Consider the following 19598-nt stretch of genomic DNA (forward strand, 5'->3'; position numbering starts at 1 on the left):
CTCTCGTTTCTTTTGGACATGCAAACAGTGAAGCTGCCCCTTACCGTAGAGCCTTTGTGTGCATGTGTCTGGCTGGCTTTCCCTGATTAGCACGCAAGTTCTGCAGTCGATGAATTTGCATCTCATCGGCTTACTGCGACTGTTTTCTCATTCATTTCCCAGTATCAGCCACACACTCAACTATTGCTGCATGGCTTTCTGCATCAGCCCTTGAGTCGGTAACCTGTGGCAACCATGTGTTAACACATGTTGTTAATGAATAGGCAGGAAATAATGTGTTAACTCATGTTTAACTATGGGTTAATGAAACAGCTTCTTAGAGTACACTAACCAGCTTATTTTCGAAAGAGCAAGACGCCCATATTTCGACCCAAATCGGGAGATGGGCGTCTTTCTCTCATGGGCGCCCAAATTGGTATAATCGAAAGCCGATTTTGGGCGCCTCCAACTGCACTCTGTCGCGGGAACGAACAAAGTTGACGGGGGCGTGTCATAGGCATGGTGAAGGCGGGACTGGGGCGTGTTTATTGGTCGAGGAGAGATGGGCGCGCTCGGCCGATAATGAAAAAAAAAGGGCGCCAGAAGTGAGAATTTGGGTCACTTTTTTTGGACCCTTTTTTGTCACGAACAAGTCCCCAAAAAGTGCCCCAACTGCCCAGATGACCACCGGAGGGGATCAGGGATGACCTCCCCTGACTCCTCCAGTGGTCACTAACCCTCTCCCACCAAAAAAAAAAAAGAACTTTAAAAACTTTTTTCCCAGCCTGTATGCCAGCCTCAAATGTCATACCCAGCTCCATCACCGCAGTATGCAGGTCCCTGGAGCAGTTAGTGTGTGCAGTGCACTTCAGGCAGGTGGACCCAGGCCCATCCCCCCCTACCTGTTACACTTGTGCTGCTAAATGGGAGCGCTCCAAACCGCCCCCAAAACCCACTGTACCCACATGTAGGTGCCCCCCTTCAGCCATAAGTGCTATGGTAATGGTGTAGAGTTGTGGGCAGTGGGTTTTGGGGGGGGATTTGGGGGGGGGGGGCGCAGCACCCAAGGGAAGGGAGCTATGCACCTGGGAGGTATTTAAAATTTTTTTTTACTTTTTACAAGTGCCCCCTAGGGTGCCCGGTTGGTGTCCTGGCATGTGAGGGGAACCAGTGCACTACAAATCCTGGCCCCTCCCATGACCAAATGCCTTGGATTTGTTCATTTTTGAGCTGGGCGCCTTCGGTTTCCATTATCGCTGAAAACCAATACCGCCCAGCTCAAATCCGCCCAAATGCGATGCATTTGCCCAGCACAAACTGTATTATCGAAACAAAAGATGGACGCCCATCTTTTTCGAAAATACGGTCTGTCCCGCCCCTTCGCATACCCGTCCTCCGAGATAGGCGCCCATGGAGATGGGCGTTCGCGTTCGATTATGCCCCTCCATGGCATTACTTAGTTCAAAATAACAAGGGAAAGGGAAGGGGAAATGGGACTTGATATACCGCCTTTCTGTGGTATTTTGCAACTACATTCAAAGCGGTTTACATATATATAGGTACTTATTTTGTACCTGGGGCAATGGAGGGTTAACAAGCAAAATACAGACTAGAGAAATCAGTTAGAGCAAGAGAAAGCAAAATTGATATGAGTATGCATGTGAATTTTAGGGGTAACTTTATACTAGCCCGAATTGGGGAACATTATGGGCCTGATATTCAAAAGGTTTTAACAGGGCAGGAATGGCTACTGCCTCATTAAACTACTCTGGGCAGGCTGGGAGGCACTTAACTGGGCAGCGCCGTTCAATATAGAGGCCGACTGAATTTAGGTTTCAGTTTTGGATTCAGCACCAAAACTGGACTATTTGTGCAGATTCAGGAACCCCTCCCCCAGAGCGGGTGAAATGCACTACCTGTGTGTTCACCCATCCATCGCTTGAGCACTTTTATGAAAGCCACCCTGTGCTCAGGAATGAGGCTTTGAAAATTCTTCTCCCTGGTCTTACATTTACCCCGTGTCTGGGCGTGAAGGCCTGTGCACCTGTAAGAGCGAAAAGAAAAGTTTCATGAGGGCAGGCAGAGCCAGTGCTGCTGTACTTTTCATTCCCCATCTGCCTCTGTCTCATTCTTTTACCATGTTTTCTCTCTTCTGCCAGGTAAACCTCACAACCCCATGGTGAATGCTGGAGCAATAGTGATTTGTTCTTTGTTAAAGGTGAGAAGCCCTGGGCCAACAGCACAGAACTGCTGGGAAACTATATGAGGCCTTTGGGAATAAAGTGATTGTATGAGAGGTATCCCTGTATGCACACTCATTACATAAAGTGCAAGGTATAGGGATACAAAGCCTCTTACCTCTAGGACTGGATAGTTCAGGGAATGAACACAGAGATACAGCGCCTGTCACCTCAGGGACTGGATTACTCTGGGGATGGGCACATGGATACAGAGCCTGTCACCTGGGGGGGGGGGGGGGGGGGAATGGCTCATGATGGGCACAAGGAAAGCCTGCTGTGTCAAAGACTGCATAGCTCAGGGGATGAGTGCAGCATTTCAGAGCCTCTAGGACTGGCCTAGATTCCATATGCCAGTGTAACTTTATAAGCTTTCCTAGAAAATTAGCATCTTTGCTGAATTGCTTCTGTTTGTATTTCAGATGGGATCCAACAAAGCTGAGAAGTTTGACTATGTGAGTTGTTTGTTTGTTTGTTTTTACTAAGGGTTTGGGTGAAGACCAGAGTTGGATATTATGAGCTGGAGAAAAATTTCCTACATGCATGCCTTTCTGGTTGATTTCCATAGCGAGATCTTTCTTGTCTTTTTCTAAGGGTGCTGTAAAGAGATGTTCTTTCGACCTTCAAGTCCAGAATGCTCTTGGGATCCAAGTTCAAATCTCAGCTCTTCTATTGACTTTGTATGTGACATTAGCTTGTTGGGCCCTTTCCTTCTTCCTTGATTTAATGGCATTGGATATTTAATATGTGTATCTGTGTCTTTTTTTTTGTATGTGTGCCTTTGTCTGTCTTTTGTGTGTGTCTTGTGTGTATCTGTGTGTTAGCTTGACTGAGAGAATAGAGGAGAGGGGTGGTTTGAAAGGAAGAATTTCCTAACTGCTAGGTGTTAGTGTATAAGGGGTCCTTTTAATAAAGTGCGCTGAAAAATGGCTTGCGGTAGTATAGGCGCCGGTTTGGGGCACACACCGATCCATTTTTCAGTGTCTCTCGGCGGCCCTGATAAGAGCCGACTCAAGTGCATACAATGCTGTTCCACACCCTCAGGTTCCTTATAAAGTTCTTCTGCCCCCCTCCCCCCATAACAAGATAGGTTGGACCACAGGGGCCATGGGTCCACCAATATTTTGCACAACACCCTCATCTCCCCTTACGTCCCTACCCATAACCTCCGCTCTCAAGACAAATCCCTCCTTTCAGTACCCTTCTCCACCACCGCCAACTCTAGGCTTCGCCCTTTCTGCCTCGCCTCACCCCACGCTTGGAACAACCTCCCTGAGCCCATACGCAGGGCCCCCTCCCTACCCATCTTCAAATCATTGCTCAAAGCCCACCTCTTCAATGTCGCCTTCGGCACCTAATCACTTCATCTCTTCTCAGGAAATCTCATCTACCCCAACTTGACATTTCGTCCTTTAGATTGTAAGCTCTTCTGAGCAGGGACCGTCCTTATTCGTTAAATTGTACAGCGCTGCGTAACCCTAGTAGTGCTCTAGAAATGTTAAGTAGTAGTAGTAGTAGTAGTTGAAAGCTTGGGGGCAGAGCTGGAGATTGTATTTTGGTCCCTCCAACCAAAAGGATGTTCTGCTGTCCCTGCCCATCCATAAATTCTTGTTAAAATCCATGAAGAAATCATTAATTGTAGCATTGGCTGCAAGTAAATCTCCAGCAGTACTGATCCCTTGGATATACTTGTTCTGTTAGGCTTCCATGGCTAGTGTCACAATCGTTGCAGGTATCTGGGTGGTACATGTTTTAGATGAGTGGAACTAATGTTTCAGCCCTTATTGCTGTGGCTTTGTTTAGACTGGTGTGAAGTCTCCAAGGTCCTGAAATCTGATTGACTGGGGTTTGAAATGGGTTGTTTCAACTGTGGTTTCCCTCCAAAACTTAAACTTGTGACCAATGCACTTTCTCACCTCAGTTTTCTCACCAAAATTGAATTAATGGCTGATGAACTTTTCTGCCTCAATTTCCCAGCAAAAATGTCCCCATCTTCCAGAATTTAAACTGTATCAACGAATCTTCCCACCTTCCAGAATCAAAACTGCTCCCATGAAACATCTCAAACCCCAGCCGATTAAGTTTGAGGTTCCACTCTATAAAGACAACCTTGCAGACTTCACACCACCCTGAAGAAAGCCACAACATGATGGCTGAAATGGCAGTTTCACTTACCTGGACACTGTACAACCCAGACAGCTGCAATGATTCCCTTAACTACTACTACTACTACTACTAACTAACATTTCTAAAGCGCTACTAGGGTTACGCAGCGCTGTACAATTTAAACATAGAAGGACAGTCCCTGCTCAAAGAGCTTACAATCTAAAAGACAAGAGAACAATCTAAAGACAAGTGTACAATCTAGTGGACGAGTTAATCTGATAGGGTGGATAGATTGGGGCATTCTATATTTCTCAAGCGGTTAGGTGCCGAAGGCAGCATTAAAGAGGTGAATTTTAAGCAGAGATTTGAAGATGGGTAGGGAGGGGGCAAGGCGTATGGGTAAAGGAAGATTGTTCCAGGCATAGGGTGAGGCAAAGCAGAATGAGCGGAGCCTGGAGTTGGCAGTGGTGGAGAAGGGTACTGAGAGAAGGGCTTTGTCCTGTGAGCGGAGGTTACGGGCGGGAACATAGGGGGAGATGAGGGTGGAGAGGTAGTGAGGAGCCGCAGACTGAGTGCATTTGTAGGTAAGGAGGAGGAGCTTGAATTGTATGCGATATCTGATCGGAAGCCAATGAGGTGACTTGAGGAGAGGGGTGATATGAGTATATCGGTTCTGGCGGAATATAAGACGTGCAGCAGCGTTCTGAACGGATTGAAGGGGGGATAGATGGCTGAGTGGGAGGCCGGTGAGGAGCAAGTTGCAGTAATCAAGGCGAGAGGTAATGAGAGCGTGGACGAGAGTTCTGGTGGTGTTCTCAGAGAGGAAAGGGCGAATTTTGCTGATGTTGAAGAGGAAGAAGCAACAGTTCTTGGCAGTCTGTTGGATATGCGCAGTGAAGGAGAGGGAGGAGTCGAAGATGACTCCGAGGTTGCGGACAGTCAGTCAAACGCATGACAGATGTCATGGTAATTGACAATTGGTGGTTTGTGTAGCACAAAGAGAGGAATCATTCTCATTATTCTTTCCTGCATAACTTATACCCAGAGCTCTGGGGGTGGGGTTGTTTTGGCAGATATTTATTTACTGCCTTTTTGAAAACATTCACTCAGTGTCGTGTTCAGCAAGAATAAGTCAAACATAAGCAATAGATAATTGCAGCAGTACAAGGTATGGCATAGTGTACTACTTAGCAACGTCAACACATTTTAATAATCCGATTTTATCTTGGAAAATCTTTGGTTCCTTATCGATACAAATTGTTTGAAGAGAAATGATGGCTTCACACAGAGTTCCAGTACGGCTTTAACCCAAGTCCCTGATGAAAGACTTGTTGAAACCCGCGGAGTCGGGCGTTTTCAGGGGAAGCCAGACAATCGGTCAGACACAGTGACCAAGAAGAGTGAAGTGGCAAGCAAGAAACACAGTGCATATCGTTGAGAACATTAAGAGATAAGTTCACGTTTTGAAGTCTTTTATATTTAAATTAAAGCACTATTTACAATAAGCTCTAGCACATAAAAACAAAGAGTAGCCCGATGAATGAAGTGCTACACCACATGGCAAAGAAATGAATTGCCTTGAATAGTGGTTTTATGCTGAGGGCACTCTTTAATAATAAAAGCAGGAAAAAAAGAAAAAAGTAAAAAAAACTGCTTAACAAAGAGAGATACTGCTTATGGAGCTGGAAGCTTTATTAATAATACAGCATATTTAGTCTTGGTTCTAGTATTTTATGAACACATTTTAATAGACAGCATAGGGTGTTAGCAAAGATGAAACATATAGATAGATAAGATACAGGAGTTAGAAAATAAGGGGAATAATTTAAAGAAGTTGCACATGAACTCAGAATGGTGCTTGAATATTATAATCTTGGGCCTCAACGCACAAAACCTAGCACCAGCGCTAGGAGCGATTACTACTGGAACTGTGTTCATATTACTATACGCAGGATGCACAAAAAGCTCCAACGCACATTTGAACGTGTGCTGAAGATCAACGCAAATTGTATTTAAATGCGTTGAAATGAGGTGATTCACTCCGAATGCTCCGAAAACAGTGCAGACACTAATGCTGGCCTTAACGCTGAAAACACACCGCCAGGTTTGGGATGGCGTTCGGGTTTTGAGGAGAGGATTTCTTTTGCTTTTTCACATTAAATTGTCGGTTTTTGGCTTCTTTTGAAAGCCCATACAGTCTGTAGTGCTGATAGTGAGGGAAAAAAAACTATGTCTGCGAGTCTGAGCAAAGCCGGGGGTGAGGGTGGGCATGAGCACACCTGTTTTCCTGCACTTTGGCATGAGCCTCTCAGAGATTTAAGCTGTAAAAATTGAGGGGGGGGGGGGGGGGGACATATTTCATGGAGCAGGAGAAGGGCACCAATGTGCACTTATTCTTCCCATTTTGCCTGGCATGTGCAGGGCCACCGAGAGACTGGGCCAGGCCCGGGACAAGGCCGCCCCCAGGGCTCCCCCACCTGAGGTCACCGGGCCGCCCTCCACCCGCCACCGGGCCCTCTCTCCACCCCCGGGCCCTCTGCACTGACCTTAAGTGCCTCACCTTTGAAAGCGCAGCAAGCAGCGGCAGACCACTCCTTCCTTCTGTGTCCCGCCCTCGCGGAAGTTATGTCAGGCGAGGGCGGGACAAGGAAGGAAGGAGTGGTTGCCGCTGCTTGTTGCTGCGCTTTCGAAGGTGAGGCGGTTAAATTCAGTGCCAGGGAGCGACGGAGGGCGGGCGGGCTGGACTGTGGTGGTGGCGCCGAGCCCCCCCCCCCCCCCGTAGGCCTGTGCCTGGGGAATTTTGTCCCCCCCTGTCCCCCCTTCTCTCGGCGGCCCTGGGCATGTGTACAGGAGTTTTGCAGTACTTGCAGTTCTTGTGCACATGGTTCAGTCACTTTTCTCTCTCTTGCTTTTGCTTTACTAGTGCACTTAAAATTTACATTTCATTTGCTTTGTGCATTGGGAAGCTACTTTTCAGCACTGTTCTTGTGCTATGGGATATGCACTCTTGCCTCTACCACTGAAGTTTTGAGCATTGGGCTCTTGGTCAGATCATGCCATGGTTACAGCCCAGAGGAAGTGACCTTTCATTAGACGCCACTAGAAGATGCTGTTACTGAATCGGACAAGAAGAGAAGTTTACATTTAACAATGTTATTGCATCCAGAAGCAAGCCTGGGAAAATCCAGTCCATTGTTATAATAAAGGTATCAAAGCTGGCCTTTTCCTCGTCCACAGATTTGGAGTTAGGGTATTAAAACTCTCGGGTTATGCTCATGCATGCATCCAAAGATGCTTTGCCAAGAATCTACAGATTACTAGAAGTCATGGCAGCTGGAGTGTATGAGATAAAGAGAATCTGCAGCCTCATATTGCATCTTCCCATACACAAGCCCTCAGGTAAGACTGTCATCATTAGACTGCCCTGTTACAGCCTATGAAGCTGTAGAGGTGAGAAAGTTAATGAAAACAGGCACAAGCCCTGGAGAAGACAGGCTGATGGGTTTTAGAAAGGGGAAAGGGAATAGGACTTGATAAACTGCAGTGGAGGAGTAGCCTAGTGGTTAATGCAGTGGACTTTGAGCCTGGGGAACTGAGTTCAATTCCCACTGCAGTTCCTTGTGACTCTGGGCAAGTCACTTAACCCTCCATTGCCCCTGGTACAAAATAAGTACCTGAATATATGTAAACTGCTTTGAATGTAGTTGCAAAACCCTCAGAAAGGCAGTATATCAAGCCCCATTTCCCTTCCCCCTTTCTGTGGTTTTTTGCAACTACATTCAACGCAGCTTACATATTATATACAGGTACTTATTTGTACCTGGGGCAATGGAGGGTTAAGTGACTTGCCCAGAGTCACAAGGAGCTGCAGTGGGAATTGAACTCAGTTCCCCAGGATGAAATTCCACTGCACTAACCACTAGGCTACTCCAAAATGTTCCCCTCCTGAGCTTGCTCCTAAGCTAGCCAATGACTGTAAAGCTGTCCAGCGGGGAATTGCATTATCTAGTTAAATGCTGAACACAAATATTTGTTATTCATAAACCTGGCATTGAGCGTATCAGATGGTTGGAATTACATTTGTCCAAGGTTATAGAGTGAAACCAAACAGATTTCATCAGAGAAGAACAGAAGTGATAATGTGAGGCAAACTCTGGATCATATTCACTTAGCTATTGGAAAAAAACAGGAGCCAGTATTGCTATTTTTAGATACAGAGAAGGCTTGTAAGTGTGTTGAATGTCCTTTTCTAGAGGAGTCGATGCATGCTTTTGATTTGGATGCGTTTTTAGATGCCTGCAGAGCTTGTACAAGAATGCAAGGACTTGGGGTTAATGTGTGCTCAGACATTTTCGAGCATGGGACTGTAAGCATTTATAATCTATAAATGCTTACATATGTGAGAGGTCCTGGGTTCATCTCCCAGACGAGCCCCCACATATGTAAGCATTTATAGATGAATAACTCTTCTGGGCAAAGCTACCCAATGAGTAATTCCCAGGTTCCGTTTACAGGAGTCTGGCTAAACCAACTTCCTAGCTCTGTCCAGGGGTTATATATTATAAAGGAACCTGGCTGTTCTGGGCCTACACCAGAACTTTTCTTCTGTTAGAGAGAACTGGAATAAAAGTAAAGTCACTGCTGTGAAATATATTAATTTATTATATAGGTAAGAAAATAGAATAATACACCCTACACTACAGCTCAGCTGTACAAATGTAGCTCCCTTATGCTGATAAGCAACTGTAGAATGTATTGTCTAACTAAAACACTGATATCACTGGTTACTAGGTTATTACACAATCCTGATTAGTAATACTGACTAGGTCATGAAGTAATACAGTTAGCAGCACATCTTCCTGATCACAAAGTTCTGACTAACCCACCTTTGCTGAGGTAAGAACCCACTAGCTAATCCCCGACTATAGGAAATAAATCCCCATAATTCTCACCGAGCTGACTCTAGGTGGTCTCTCAGATGAAGTGGACACAGGTTTTTCCCTTTAGACTCCAGCTGTTTTCCACAGCGAGTCCCCGTCTTAGGAAACAGCACAGGCTCTCTGCAGCATGCAGGATTACAGTCTCTCTGGCCGGTAGAGCTGAACCAACAGGTACTTTCTTCAGATGGTCAGTTCACAAGGTTGTGGGACCACTTCAGGTCTCACTGGTCTTCTTTTCAGCTACCCTTCTTCCAGTAGAACCAGACAAATTCTCCCTTTCTTCCTTTCTTTCTTCTTCTGTCTGTCCTTTTTTCTCTGTCCTTTTTCTGGTTCCCGCTCTCTGGCCCCTGATTCCCAGGTGACCAGACAGCAACCAATCAGGATCTTGTCCAGCTCCTTCCCTGAGCAAGAAAAAAACCCTTTTAGATCTTCCAGTTGGTACATTGGTATGCATTCCTGTCTCTCATCAGACTTGCTGGCACCATGGCCTTACCCCCTGTAGCTCATCAGGGAGGTGCAAGGGTCAGGTAGCCCACTGCATATCCTTGAGTTTTTTCCAGACCTGCCAGTTATTTACCACAAGCAGAGCTCTGCCACAAACAGAAAGTTGAATCTGCTTGGTCACTGAAGTGCAGGGTCTTAGTTCACAGACTCCATCTTGACATAGTTGTATACACAGACTGAGATCAGCAGAGTGAGGCTCACAGGGAAATAGCCCTACAGGACTCTGCAGAGGTGTCCTCTTTGTAATAGAACCTTTGGGATCTGGCACAAAGAAGGAGGAGGAACAAAGCACAAAATCACATTTTTGCCTATAATATTCTATTGTACATTATTGATCTCATTAATTCCATCCTGCTTCTGATGGCAGGAATTAGAGAAATGGCAGGAAGGTGGACATCAAGCATTGGGTGATTCAGCTCAGAAGAGTAGTGAGATACCCAGCATGGAGTAGCAATTGTACCCTAACCACAGTATCACAGTAGATGATGGCAGATAAGGACTGAAATAGACCTCCTAGTTTACTCAATATCTGCCATCATCTACTGTGATACTGTGTTACTATGTAATATCCAAACAGTCTCAGGGAATTTCGAAACAGTAAATTTCTCTTTAAATGGAATAATCAGGCTATTAAGTACCTGTGTGGTTTTTTTTTTTTAAATCCCTGAACACCTATCAATGCTAGATCAGTTTAATTACCTTTGCCTCTATAGTAAAATAAAATCTGTCAAGACTGGAGGAAGAGACGACCATTTAATATTTCTTGGCTTGGCAAAATAGCCACACATAAGTACTCTGCCTTGGGTGAGCTTTCTTCTTGAAACACTGCTGTTATTCCTCCGGGCAAATTATTCAGGAAGTTTAATAAAGACATTATTACTCTCATTTGGAATGGACATAACTCTGGAGCGAGCAGGTCAAAGACCTTGGCTTTTCGATTTAGATCCACAGTGACTGACCCCATCAGTGCTGGGTGAAATTGAAGATGAGTTTATTGCTGGGAACTATTCTAAGAAGATGATGTGGTAGAAAGGGAAAGAAATTGTCTCCTCTTATCCACTAATCCTATGTAGGTTCATGTGACAGAATGGGAGAATATTTGAGCCTTGTATAAAAACATTTGGAGTTTCAAGAACAAACAGAAGCCCTTTATTCAGGACAGTAATTTGTGCACAAAACAGAGATCCGGTCCTGCATTATAGATTATGGCATACTTGAGATCCCTCAGCTATCGCTAGCAGGGTCCTGGAGGTTTTCCTCAGCTCCTTCCAGCAGTCTCCCTGACTTTCCCCAACTCAGGTGCACGTGTGCACATAGGATGTCAGCAGTCAGGTCTCACAGAAACAGATCGGCGAACATGCCAGAGACTGGCGCTGAAGAAGACCAGCTGGTCGGGGTTGGGGACCCCTGCCAGCAAAGGTACCTGGCGGCGTCGGGGGAGGGTTGGCAGTGGGAGGGAGGTCAAAAGTGGCGGGGGGGGGGGGGCGGCGGCTGGGGGGCTAAACTGTGCCCCTCCACCTCCCGCTGAGGTCTGGCTACGCCCCTGGGAAGGCCTACTCCCTCCTACACAACAGAAGGAGTGGAAATGGACATAATGACTTCCAACCAGGGAGGAAAACAAAACCGTCTTTATTGAGCCAAGCACCTGAGTAGAGACCCGACATGGACGGTGTTCCGGTGGATCTAGCAGCCTGCCTTAGGGTCAGAACTCTCTGTATATAAAAACAGTAATAAACATAAATAAGAATATTTAAATGAATGCCACTCAATAAAATATGAATACCAGTCAAATAAAAAATATAACACATTATCTGTGAAGAACTCCTTGATCTGATTACACAAGTGACCCTGAATTACCCTAGGATGGTGATGCACATTGCACAACTGTCTTCCTGAATATGATGACAGCTCTAGGATTCACACAGGTGATCAAATCTCCAACCCATGAAAAGGGTCACATTCTAGACTAGAGAGCTGCATGGGGAACAGTGATAGCGGGATTCCCACAGGAACTGTGGGAATTCTGTGGGGATCCCCTCCAGGTCTGCAGGGATGAATCCAGGTCAGTGGGGATCCTGTAGGAATGAACCCAGGTCTTGCAGGGAGGAAGTGCATAGCGATCCGAGTTTTGCCTTCCCTCCCCCGAGCCGCAGGGTGCCCTCCCAGCACATACCTCAAGGCACCCTGGTGGTCTAGTGGCTTCTTCAGGACAGGAAAAATCCCCACTCTTTCCTGCCTGCTGCCTTTGAACCTCTCGCTGTCACCAATTGTTTAAAATGGCTGCCGAGACTTCCGGTGGCAGTCTTGCGAGACTTCCACGGATTGATATCCCATAATACCGGATAGCAGTATTGAAATAACACCTCTATCATGGACAGACCATTTTCTAATTAAGTTTTCCCTAAGTGAACACATGAAACAAATGGCACCTCCTAGAGTTTGGAAAGAGATCATAAACAAGAAAAAGTTGACAGCTGAGAATTTTCTAGAGGCCTTGCACTATCCACATATGGATGAAAAGACAACTACAGTGTCAGAACGGGTTGATATTTGGGAACACACACTCAGCTAAGACCGTTGAGAAAATGGTAGCACTAAAAAAGGTCTTATGCACCACTCACAAACGCTAACCTTGTTTTTCTCTAGAACTTTGGACCCTTAAGTGCGAAGGATGGAAACTGGAAAGGAGATGGCGTAAATCTTGCCTGGATGAGGACAGGCTAAACTATAGGAATCACATGACAAAGTACCCCTACAACAGAACAAGCCTGCCCAGTCACAACTGAACTGTAGTGATTTTGCTGCATACTTTGCCAACAAAATTAAAAGTTGCCACCAGGATTTACAGGCAGTCCCACCCAGTCTCCTATTAGCTAACCAGGAGCGCACAAACTCTTCCCCTCCTGACACAGACATATGGGACTCTTTTAACCCAATAACAGAGGAGGGCCTTGACAAAATCCTAAGAGAACTTTGACCAATTACCTGCTCCCTCGACCCCTGCCCATCAAAGATAGTGCAGCAGGCAAGTATGGGCCTCATTGAAGGTGCCACAAAAATCGTGAACACCTCGCTTTCTAATGGGCAACTACCAACAGCATGAAAAAGGGCAGTGGTGTGTCCTTTGCTAAAGAAGAACAACCTTTACCAGGACAAACTTGAAAGTTACCAGCCAGTATGCAACATCCCATTTATAGGAAAACTATAATGATTGGCTAGAAGAGATAAACCAACTATATATTCTACTTATCCCTCCTCTTCACGTGCCCCCATGTAGCGCCTTTTCCAGATCACCTGATTGCAGATCCTTTTAGGCCCTCTTAAGTATAAAATCTGTTAATTGTCTATATTGAAAAGCCTCACGCTGTGTTAATCCATATTCCTCACTGAGATCATTCAAGGATAATAATCCCTGCTCCTCCTCCTCCTATATGTGCCCCAAGGTGCGTAATGAAGCTGTTGTCCTTCTAGCAAATATGATATCTTCTTGTCCTGGGGAGAAACCCAAAGCATACATAATAGGAGTAGATAGAAAATATTTTCAATCAGGAAAAAACCTGGTTTGTGTAAGCCATGTTGACAAGATGTTGAAAACTTCTGCTCAGTGTGCTGCGGTGGCCAAGAAAGTGCACAGAATGTTGAGTATAATTAGGAAAGGGATGGAAAACAAACACGAGGATGTTATATTGCCGTTGTATCGGTCCATGGTGCGACCGCACCTCGAATATTGTGTCCAAGTCTGGTCACCGCATCTCAAAAAAGATATAAAGGAATTGGAGAAGGTGCAGAGAAGGGTGACGAAAATGATAAAAGGGATGGAACGACTTCCCTATGAGGAAAGGCTAAGAAGGTTAGGGCTCTTCAGCTTGGAGAAAAGGTGGCTGAGGGGTGATATGATAGAAGTCTACAAAATAATGAGCGGAGTAGAGCGGACAGATGTGAAGCATTTGTTTACACTTTCAAACAATAATAGAACCAGGGGGCACAAGATGAAGCTAGAATATGGTAGATTTAAAACAAATAGGAGAAAGGTTTTCTTTACTCAGCCTGTAGTTGGACTCTGGAACTTGTTGCTGGAGAATGTAGTGAAAGAAGCTGGCCTTACGGAGTTTAAGGGGGGTTTGGAAAAGTCCATTGAACATTATTACATTTTTTTTTGGGGGGGGGGGGAGGTTTGCCAGGTTCTTGAAGCCTGGATTGGCCGCTGTCAGACAGGATGCTGGGCTTGATGGACCCTTGTTCTTTTCCCAGTACGGCGGTGCTTATGTGTTAAGGGGTCTCTCGCATAAACAGGCATCTCCTCAGTGATGCTCTGTTCTATGACTAACCATTGTTTCTGAGACCCCTGCAACCATTAAGACATAATCTGAAGCTGCGCTGCTACAGGATAAAGGGCAAAATGCAGGACCCCCCCCCCCCCCCATGCCCCCACCTGTTTCATCTGGTGGAGCATGGCTCTATTCACCCTGAGTGTCCTTTTCCTTTTTCCAAATAGAAAGAAAAGCTCTTCTATTTAACAAGTGGAAAAAAAAGCCCTTAGGTAAATCAATAGGAATAGCCATGAAGAGATGTAACAATTCTGGTACCACAATCATGTTTGTGGCATTAATCCGTTTCCACCAGAAAGGACTTAAGCCTTCCCAGCTCTCTAGTTCCAAAAGTAATTCCTTAAGCTTAGGAAATTAAGCTCATGTAGTTCTGAAGGTGAAGCTGACAGTTGAATGTCCATATAACGCATTGACTTTTCTGCCCAACAAAATGGAAAGTGGTGCTGTAGTTGTCGGGCAGAATTCTTTTCTATATTGATGTTTAACATTTCAGACTTATCCATATTTATCTTGAATCCTGATGCTTTGCTATAATTATGCAGCACCTCAACTATATGAGCAAGGGACATCTCTGGATTTATTAAAGTCAACAAGATATCATCTGCAAATGATTTTATGAGTTTGCGCGTCATATCTTATACCCTGTAAGCTCCGTGAAGATCTTAATAATCAAGCTAGGGGCTCAATGGACGGGGCAAGCAGTAGGGGCAATAAAGCACTTCCCTGAATTGTATCCCAAAATAGTTTATTATTAAAGTGAACTGGAAAGAGATTTGGATTTTGAATTACCAAACCCAAGCTTTAGATGAGTTATATTCTGGTACAGTAGGTGTTTCTCCTCCAGAGGGCTTACAGTCTAAAGAGCTAGATTTACTCATGTGCAAGTACCCTGTTAGCATATTCTAATGCCGTATTCTAATAGTAAATAGTAATAGGAAAACATATTCTAATAGGTCCGACTGCATAAAATATGACCTCTGGTCAATAATGATGGTTCTTTTAGAAGCCCTATTTGCGATTTCCACATTCTTATCACAAACACAGAAACCCCAGATTTAGAAAGCTAGGATTTATATGTGCAAATCGTGAATACATACACAGGCAAGAGAATAGGTGGGGTCAGGGCAGGATTGGGGCAGGGCCCAAAAATGTGTGTGAGTGCCGAACGTAGAATGGTATTATCTGGCTGCGCAATTGAGGATAATATTGGATTGGGATGTAGCACAGGGAAAGGCGGGGGTAGTAATTGAACAGGAGTTTTCTGGGTTGCAACCCCTGGGTACGTTGCTCTGGGATTCACAGGGAGGAAAGGAGGGGGGAGGAGGAGGAGTAACTAATCCCTTTTTGAGTCATTTGCTAAAAGTTTGGCAGGAGGCTAGAAAGCGGTGGGGAGGGGGGGTCAGGGTTTCTACGTTGGCTTCTCTGAATTGGGAGGGTAAGTTTAGAGTGAGGCAATGGGATAGAACCTTTTCTAGATGGGCGCAATTGGGACTAGTTAGATTTCGGGATGGCTTTCGGGGGGGGGCAGGTGGGCATCCTTTGAATATCTTAGGGATAGGTTTGGTTTACTGGAGGGGGATTTTTTTTGCCTATATGCAAATACGGCATTTTGCTATACAGCAGGGTTGGTTGAGGGGAGATCCAATTAAAGGGGAGTATTTGGAAAATCTTTGGATGTTAGTGAGGAAACATCCAAGGCCTATATCGATCATATATAAGTATATAAGAGGATGGAAAAGGAGTAAGCATAAGTTTATGCAGGCCTGGGAACGGGATTTGGGGAAGACCTTTACGGATGAGGAATGGGAAAGGATTTGGGGGGGGGGGGTACGAGCAAGTTCAGTGTGTGTGCTAGTTCAGGAGAATGCATACAAAATAATTACCCGGTGGTATTATACGCCGGACAGACTTCATAAAATGTTTCCTCTAGTATCTGATATATGTTGGAGATGCGGGGAGGCATGGGGTTCCTTTTTGCATGTTTGGTGGGAATGTGAGGGGTTATTTTCTGTGTGGGAGTCGGTGGGTGGGGCACTTTCTGAACTGCTTCAAGTGCCTATACCTTTGTCTCCCCAAGTTTGCTTATTAGGGCTCAGCCCGATCAAGTTGCAGTGGTGGCAAGAGAGGTTGTTCCGGTGGGGACTAGCGGCAATAAAGTGTTTGATTGCAGCTACTTGGAAATCTTCTCTTCCGCCTAGCATGGATCAATGGAAGGGGAAGGTGCGGTATCTATTTCACTTGGAGAGACAAACAGCTGTAAGAAGGGATTGTTTTTGGATCCGTCAAAGAGGGTGGAAACTGTTGGAGGGGAAATTATTATCTTTGGCTTAATGGGAAAGGGAGGGGGGAGTAGGGGGAGGGGGGATAAGGGGGTTGAGGTACTGTATAATGTAATCTGTTAGAAGGTTGTGAATAAGTTGCTGAAGGTTTCTATATATGGGACTTAGGGGTTCAAACCTTCTAGTTAGGTTTGGGGAGGTATTGGCTGGGGGGGGGGGATAAAAAACTATGAAAACAAAAATCTTGAAGTTGGGTTGCTCTATTGAAAACAATGGAGGGTTTTGGAGGGGTTAAGTGGTGTTGCTTTCCCGACATATGCATCGGGCATGGCAGTATTGAATGTTTTCTTTTGTAATGTTGAATATTTCAATAAAAAATTTATTGAAACCAAAAAATGTGTGTGATTCTACCGAATGATTGGCGGCTCTGGTCTTAAGGGCAGATAGACATTGTAGGTTTGTAAAATGACAGACATACACATCTATATGTCAGCATTTACACATGAATGTTTTGAAATACTGACAATACAGAGGTCTTTTACAAAGGCATGGTAGCATTTTTAATATGAGTTAATGATTAGCGCATGCTAAACACTAAAAACGCCCATAGGCAGGGCTGCTGAGAGACTAGGCCAGGCCTGGGGCAAGGGCACCCTGCCTGGGCCCCCTCACCGCTGCAGTCCCTTTCTCACCTGCCTGCCTCCACGGCTCTGGGCCCCCTGCATTCGAAGTGGCAGTCGCAGATCTCCTCTCTTCTGGCCTTCCCTCCCTGTGTCCAGCCCTTGTCTGATGTAACTTCCAGTTTCCGTGACGGCGGGACACAGGGAGGGAAGGCCAGAAGAGAGGAGATCTGCTACTGCTGCTTCAAATGCAGGGGGCCCGGAGCCAAGGAGGCAGACAGGTGAGACCGGGGACTGTAGCGCCGGCGGCCTGACCCCGGCACCGGGCCCCCCTTAGAGGCCCGGGGAATTTTGTCCCCCCTGCCCCCCCTCTCGGTGGTCCTGTCCATAGGAATATATGGATGTCTCTAGCATGTAGCGCACAATTATTTTTAGCACATGCTAAAAACACTAGTGCACCTTTATAAAAGGACCCCTATGCCGAATGTGAGATGTGCTCAGAAAAAGAAAAGATATATAGTGCAAATAAATCACTATGGGGGTCTTTTATAAAGGTGTGGTAACATTTTTAGCGTGAGCTAAATGCTAGAGACACCCATATGGGTGTCTTTAGTGTTTTGCACACGCTTATTTTTAACATGTGCTAAAAACACTAGTGTGTCTTTTTAAAAGGACCCCTATATGAATGGACTTGGGCATTCTTCAGTCATCGCACATCAAGAAGATATCATTATAACAGCATAATGGACTCCCGCATGAAGTGAAAACAATATATGAGCACCTAAGCTTCAGGAAAGCATTGAAAACCCACCTCTTCAAAAAAGCTTATCCCACTGATCCAACATAAATCCCCAAACCCAGCAACACAAGATCATCTACGATCCGTACTGAACAATTTATTATCCGCGACCCCATGACGCCTGAAACACTTCTACCTTTGACTACAACACAACCTTGTATTTGTTATCAACCGTAATAGCAATCGCCACTACGATACTTTGTAAGCCACATTGAGCCTGCAAATAGGTGGGAAAATGTGGGGTATAAATGTAACAAATAAATAAATAAATAATAATAAAAGACAAATACTTATCTCAAACAATGTCCTCTTTGTTCTCTTTGATGAAAACATTTTTACTGATGCATTGTCCAATCACAACAAAAAAAATCTTCAAACAGTCCCTTTTTGTGGGGGGGGGGGGGGTGTAGATCTCTTTTCACATAATGTTTCTTCAGGGGACTGCGCATGGCTATGTCAGTACAAACATTTTCATCAAGGATAAGAAAAAGGACATCGTTTGAGTTAAAGACCTATCTGTTTTGCAGGGCCTACTCTTTTGATTCTATTTAATTGTCGTATATTTTATTTCTTATTTCCTTGTCCCTCATTGTACCCATTGACCCCTACCTTATCTGATCCTTTTTTCTAATTATATTTGTTTATAACCTACCGTACTTGGGCGTCCACCATTATGGTATTTTGTAAGCCACATTAAGCCTGCTAATGTGTGGGAAAATGCGTGATATAAATAAATAAATATTTGTCTCTTATATTGTGCTGTTATAATGATGTCTCCTTGATGTGCGATGATTGAAGAATGTGCAAGTCCATTCATATAGGGGGTCTTTTACTAAGCCACAGTAACATTTTTAGCTCGCAGTAGAAATCAGCTGGCTGTAAACGCCAAGACGCCCATAAAGAATATAATGGACATCTCGGCATTTACCGACAGCTGAGCTCTACTGTGAGCTAAAAATAGTACCGTGGCTTAGTAAAGGACCCCCATAGTGATTTATTTGCACTATATACAAACCCACAACCATAAATACTCCAGGACATACCCTCCTCCCTACCTCGAACAGTTTGAAAATACTCGGTGTCACACTCGAAAGCAACTTTACCCTCGAGAGCCAAGTAAACTCTGTAACAAAGAAAATGTTCTATTCAATGTGGAAGCTCAAACAATTAAAACCTTTCTTCCCAAGAACAATTTTTCGATACCTAATACAATCAATGGTCCTAAGCCATGCAGATTATTTCAACGTAATCTACGCGGGCAAAGAACAACTCATTAAAAAACTCCAGACCGCCTAAAATACAGCAGCCAGGCTGATATTCAGCAAAACACGCTTCAAAAGTGCCAAACCCCTCTGAGAAAAGTTGTATTGGCTCCCAATCAAAGAACGGATCATCTTCAAAATCTGCACCTTAGTCCACAAAATCATATACGGCGTAGTCCCAGAATACATGACAGACCTCATAGACTTACCAATAAAAAACAAAGTCAGATCGTCAAGATCCTACCTAAACCTACACTACCCAAATTGCAAAGGACTGAAATACAAACGACTTATGCAGCCGGATTCTCCTACATAAGCGCACAACTATGGAATGGGCTCCCAAAAGCTGTGAAAACAATCTACGACCACTTGAACTTCAGGAAATCACTAAAAACCAACCTCTTCAAAAAGGCCTATCCCAACGACCCCACGTAACCCTCTTCACCTACCAACACAGCATGACAATGATCGAACAGGACAACACGCAATCTTCATCCATTCCGACCTCCACTTATACCTCATACAATCACTATACAACTTTGTA

The 19598-nt window shown here is 44.9% G+C and overlaps 1 protein-coding gene across 1 annotated transcript in view; it reads left to right on the top strand.

The window, feature by feature from the left end:
• The window catches only part of GLS2 (glutaminase 2), a 105767-nt gene that overhangs the window by 68222 nt on the left and 17947 nt on the right, over positions 1-19598 (top strand). The window contains exons 7-8 of the mRNA XM_030196701.1: positions 2139-2197; positions 2639-2671. Coding sequence (XP_030052561.1) covers positions 2139-2197; positions 2639-2671 — 92 coding nt within the window. The remainder of the gene's footprint in view (positions 1-2138; positions 2198-2638; positions 2672-19598) is intronic.

The sequence above is a fragment of the Microcaecilia unicolor genome, chromosome 3 (genome assembly GCF_901765095.1).
Source record: "Microcaecilia unicolor chromosome 3, aMicUni1.1, whole genome shotgun sequence".
Taxonomy (NCBI): Eukaryota; Metazoa; Chordata; class Amphibia; order Gymnophiona; family Siphonopidae; genus Microcaecilia; species Microcaecilia unicolor.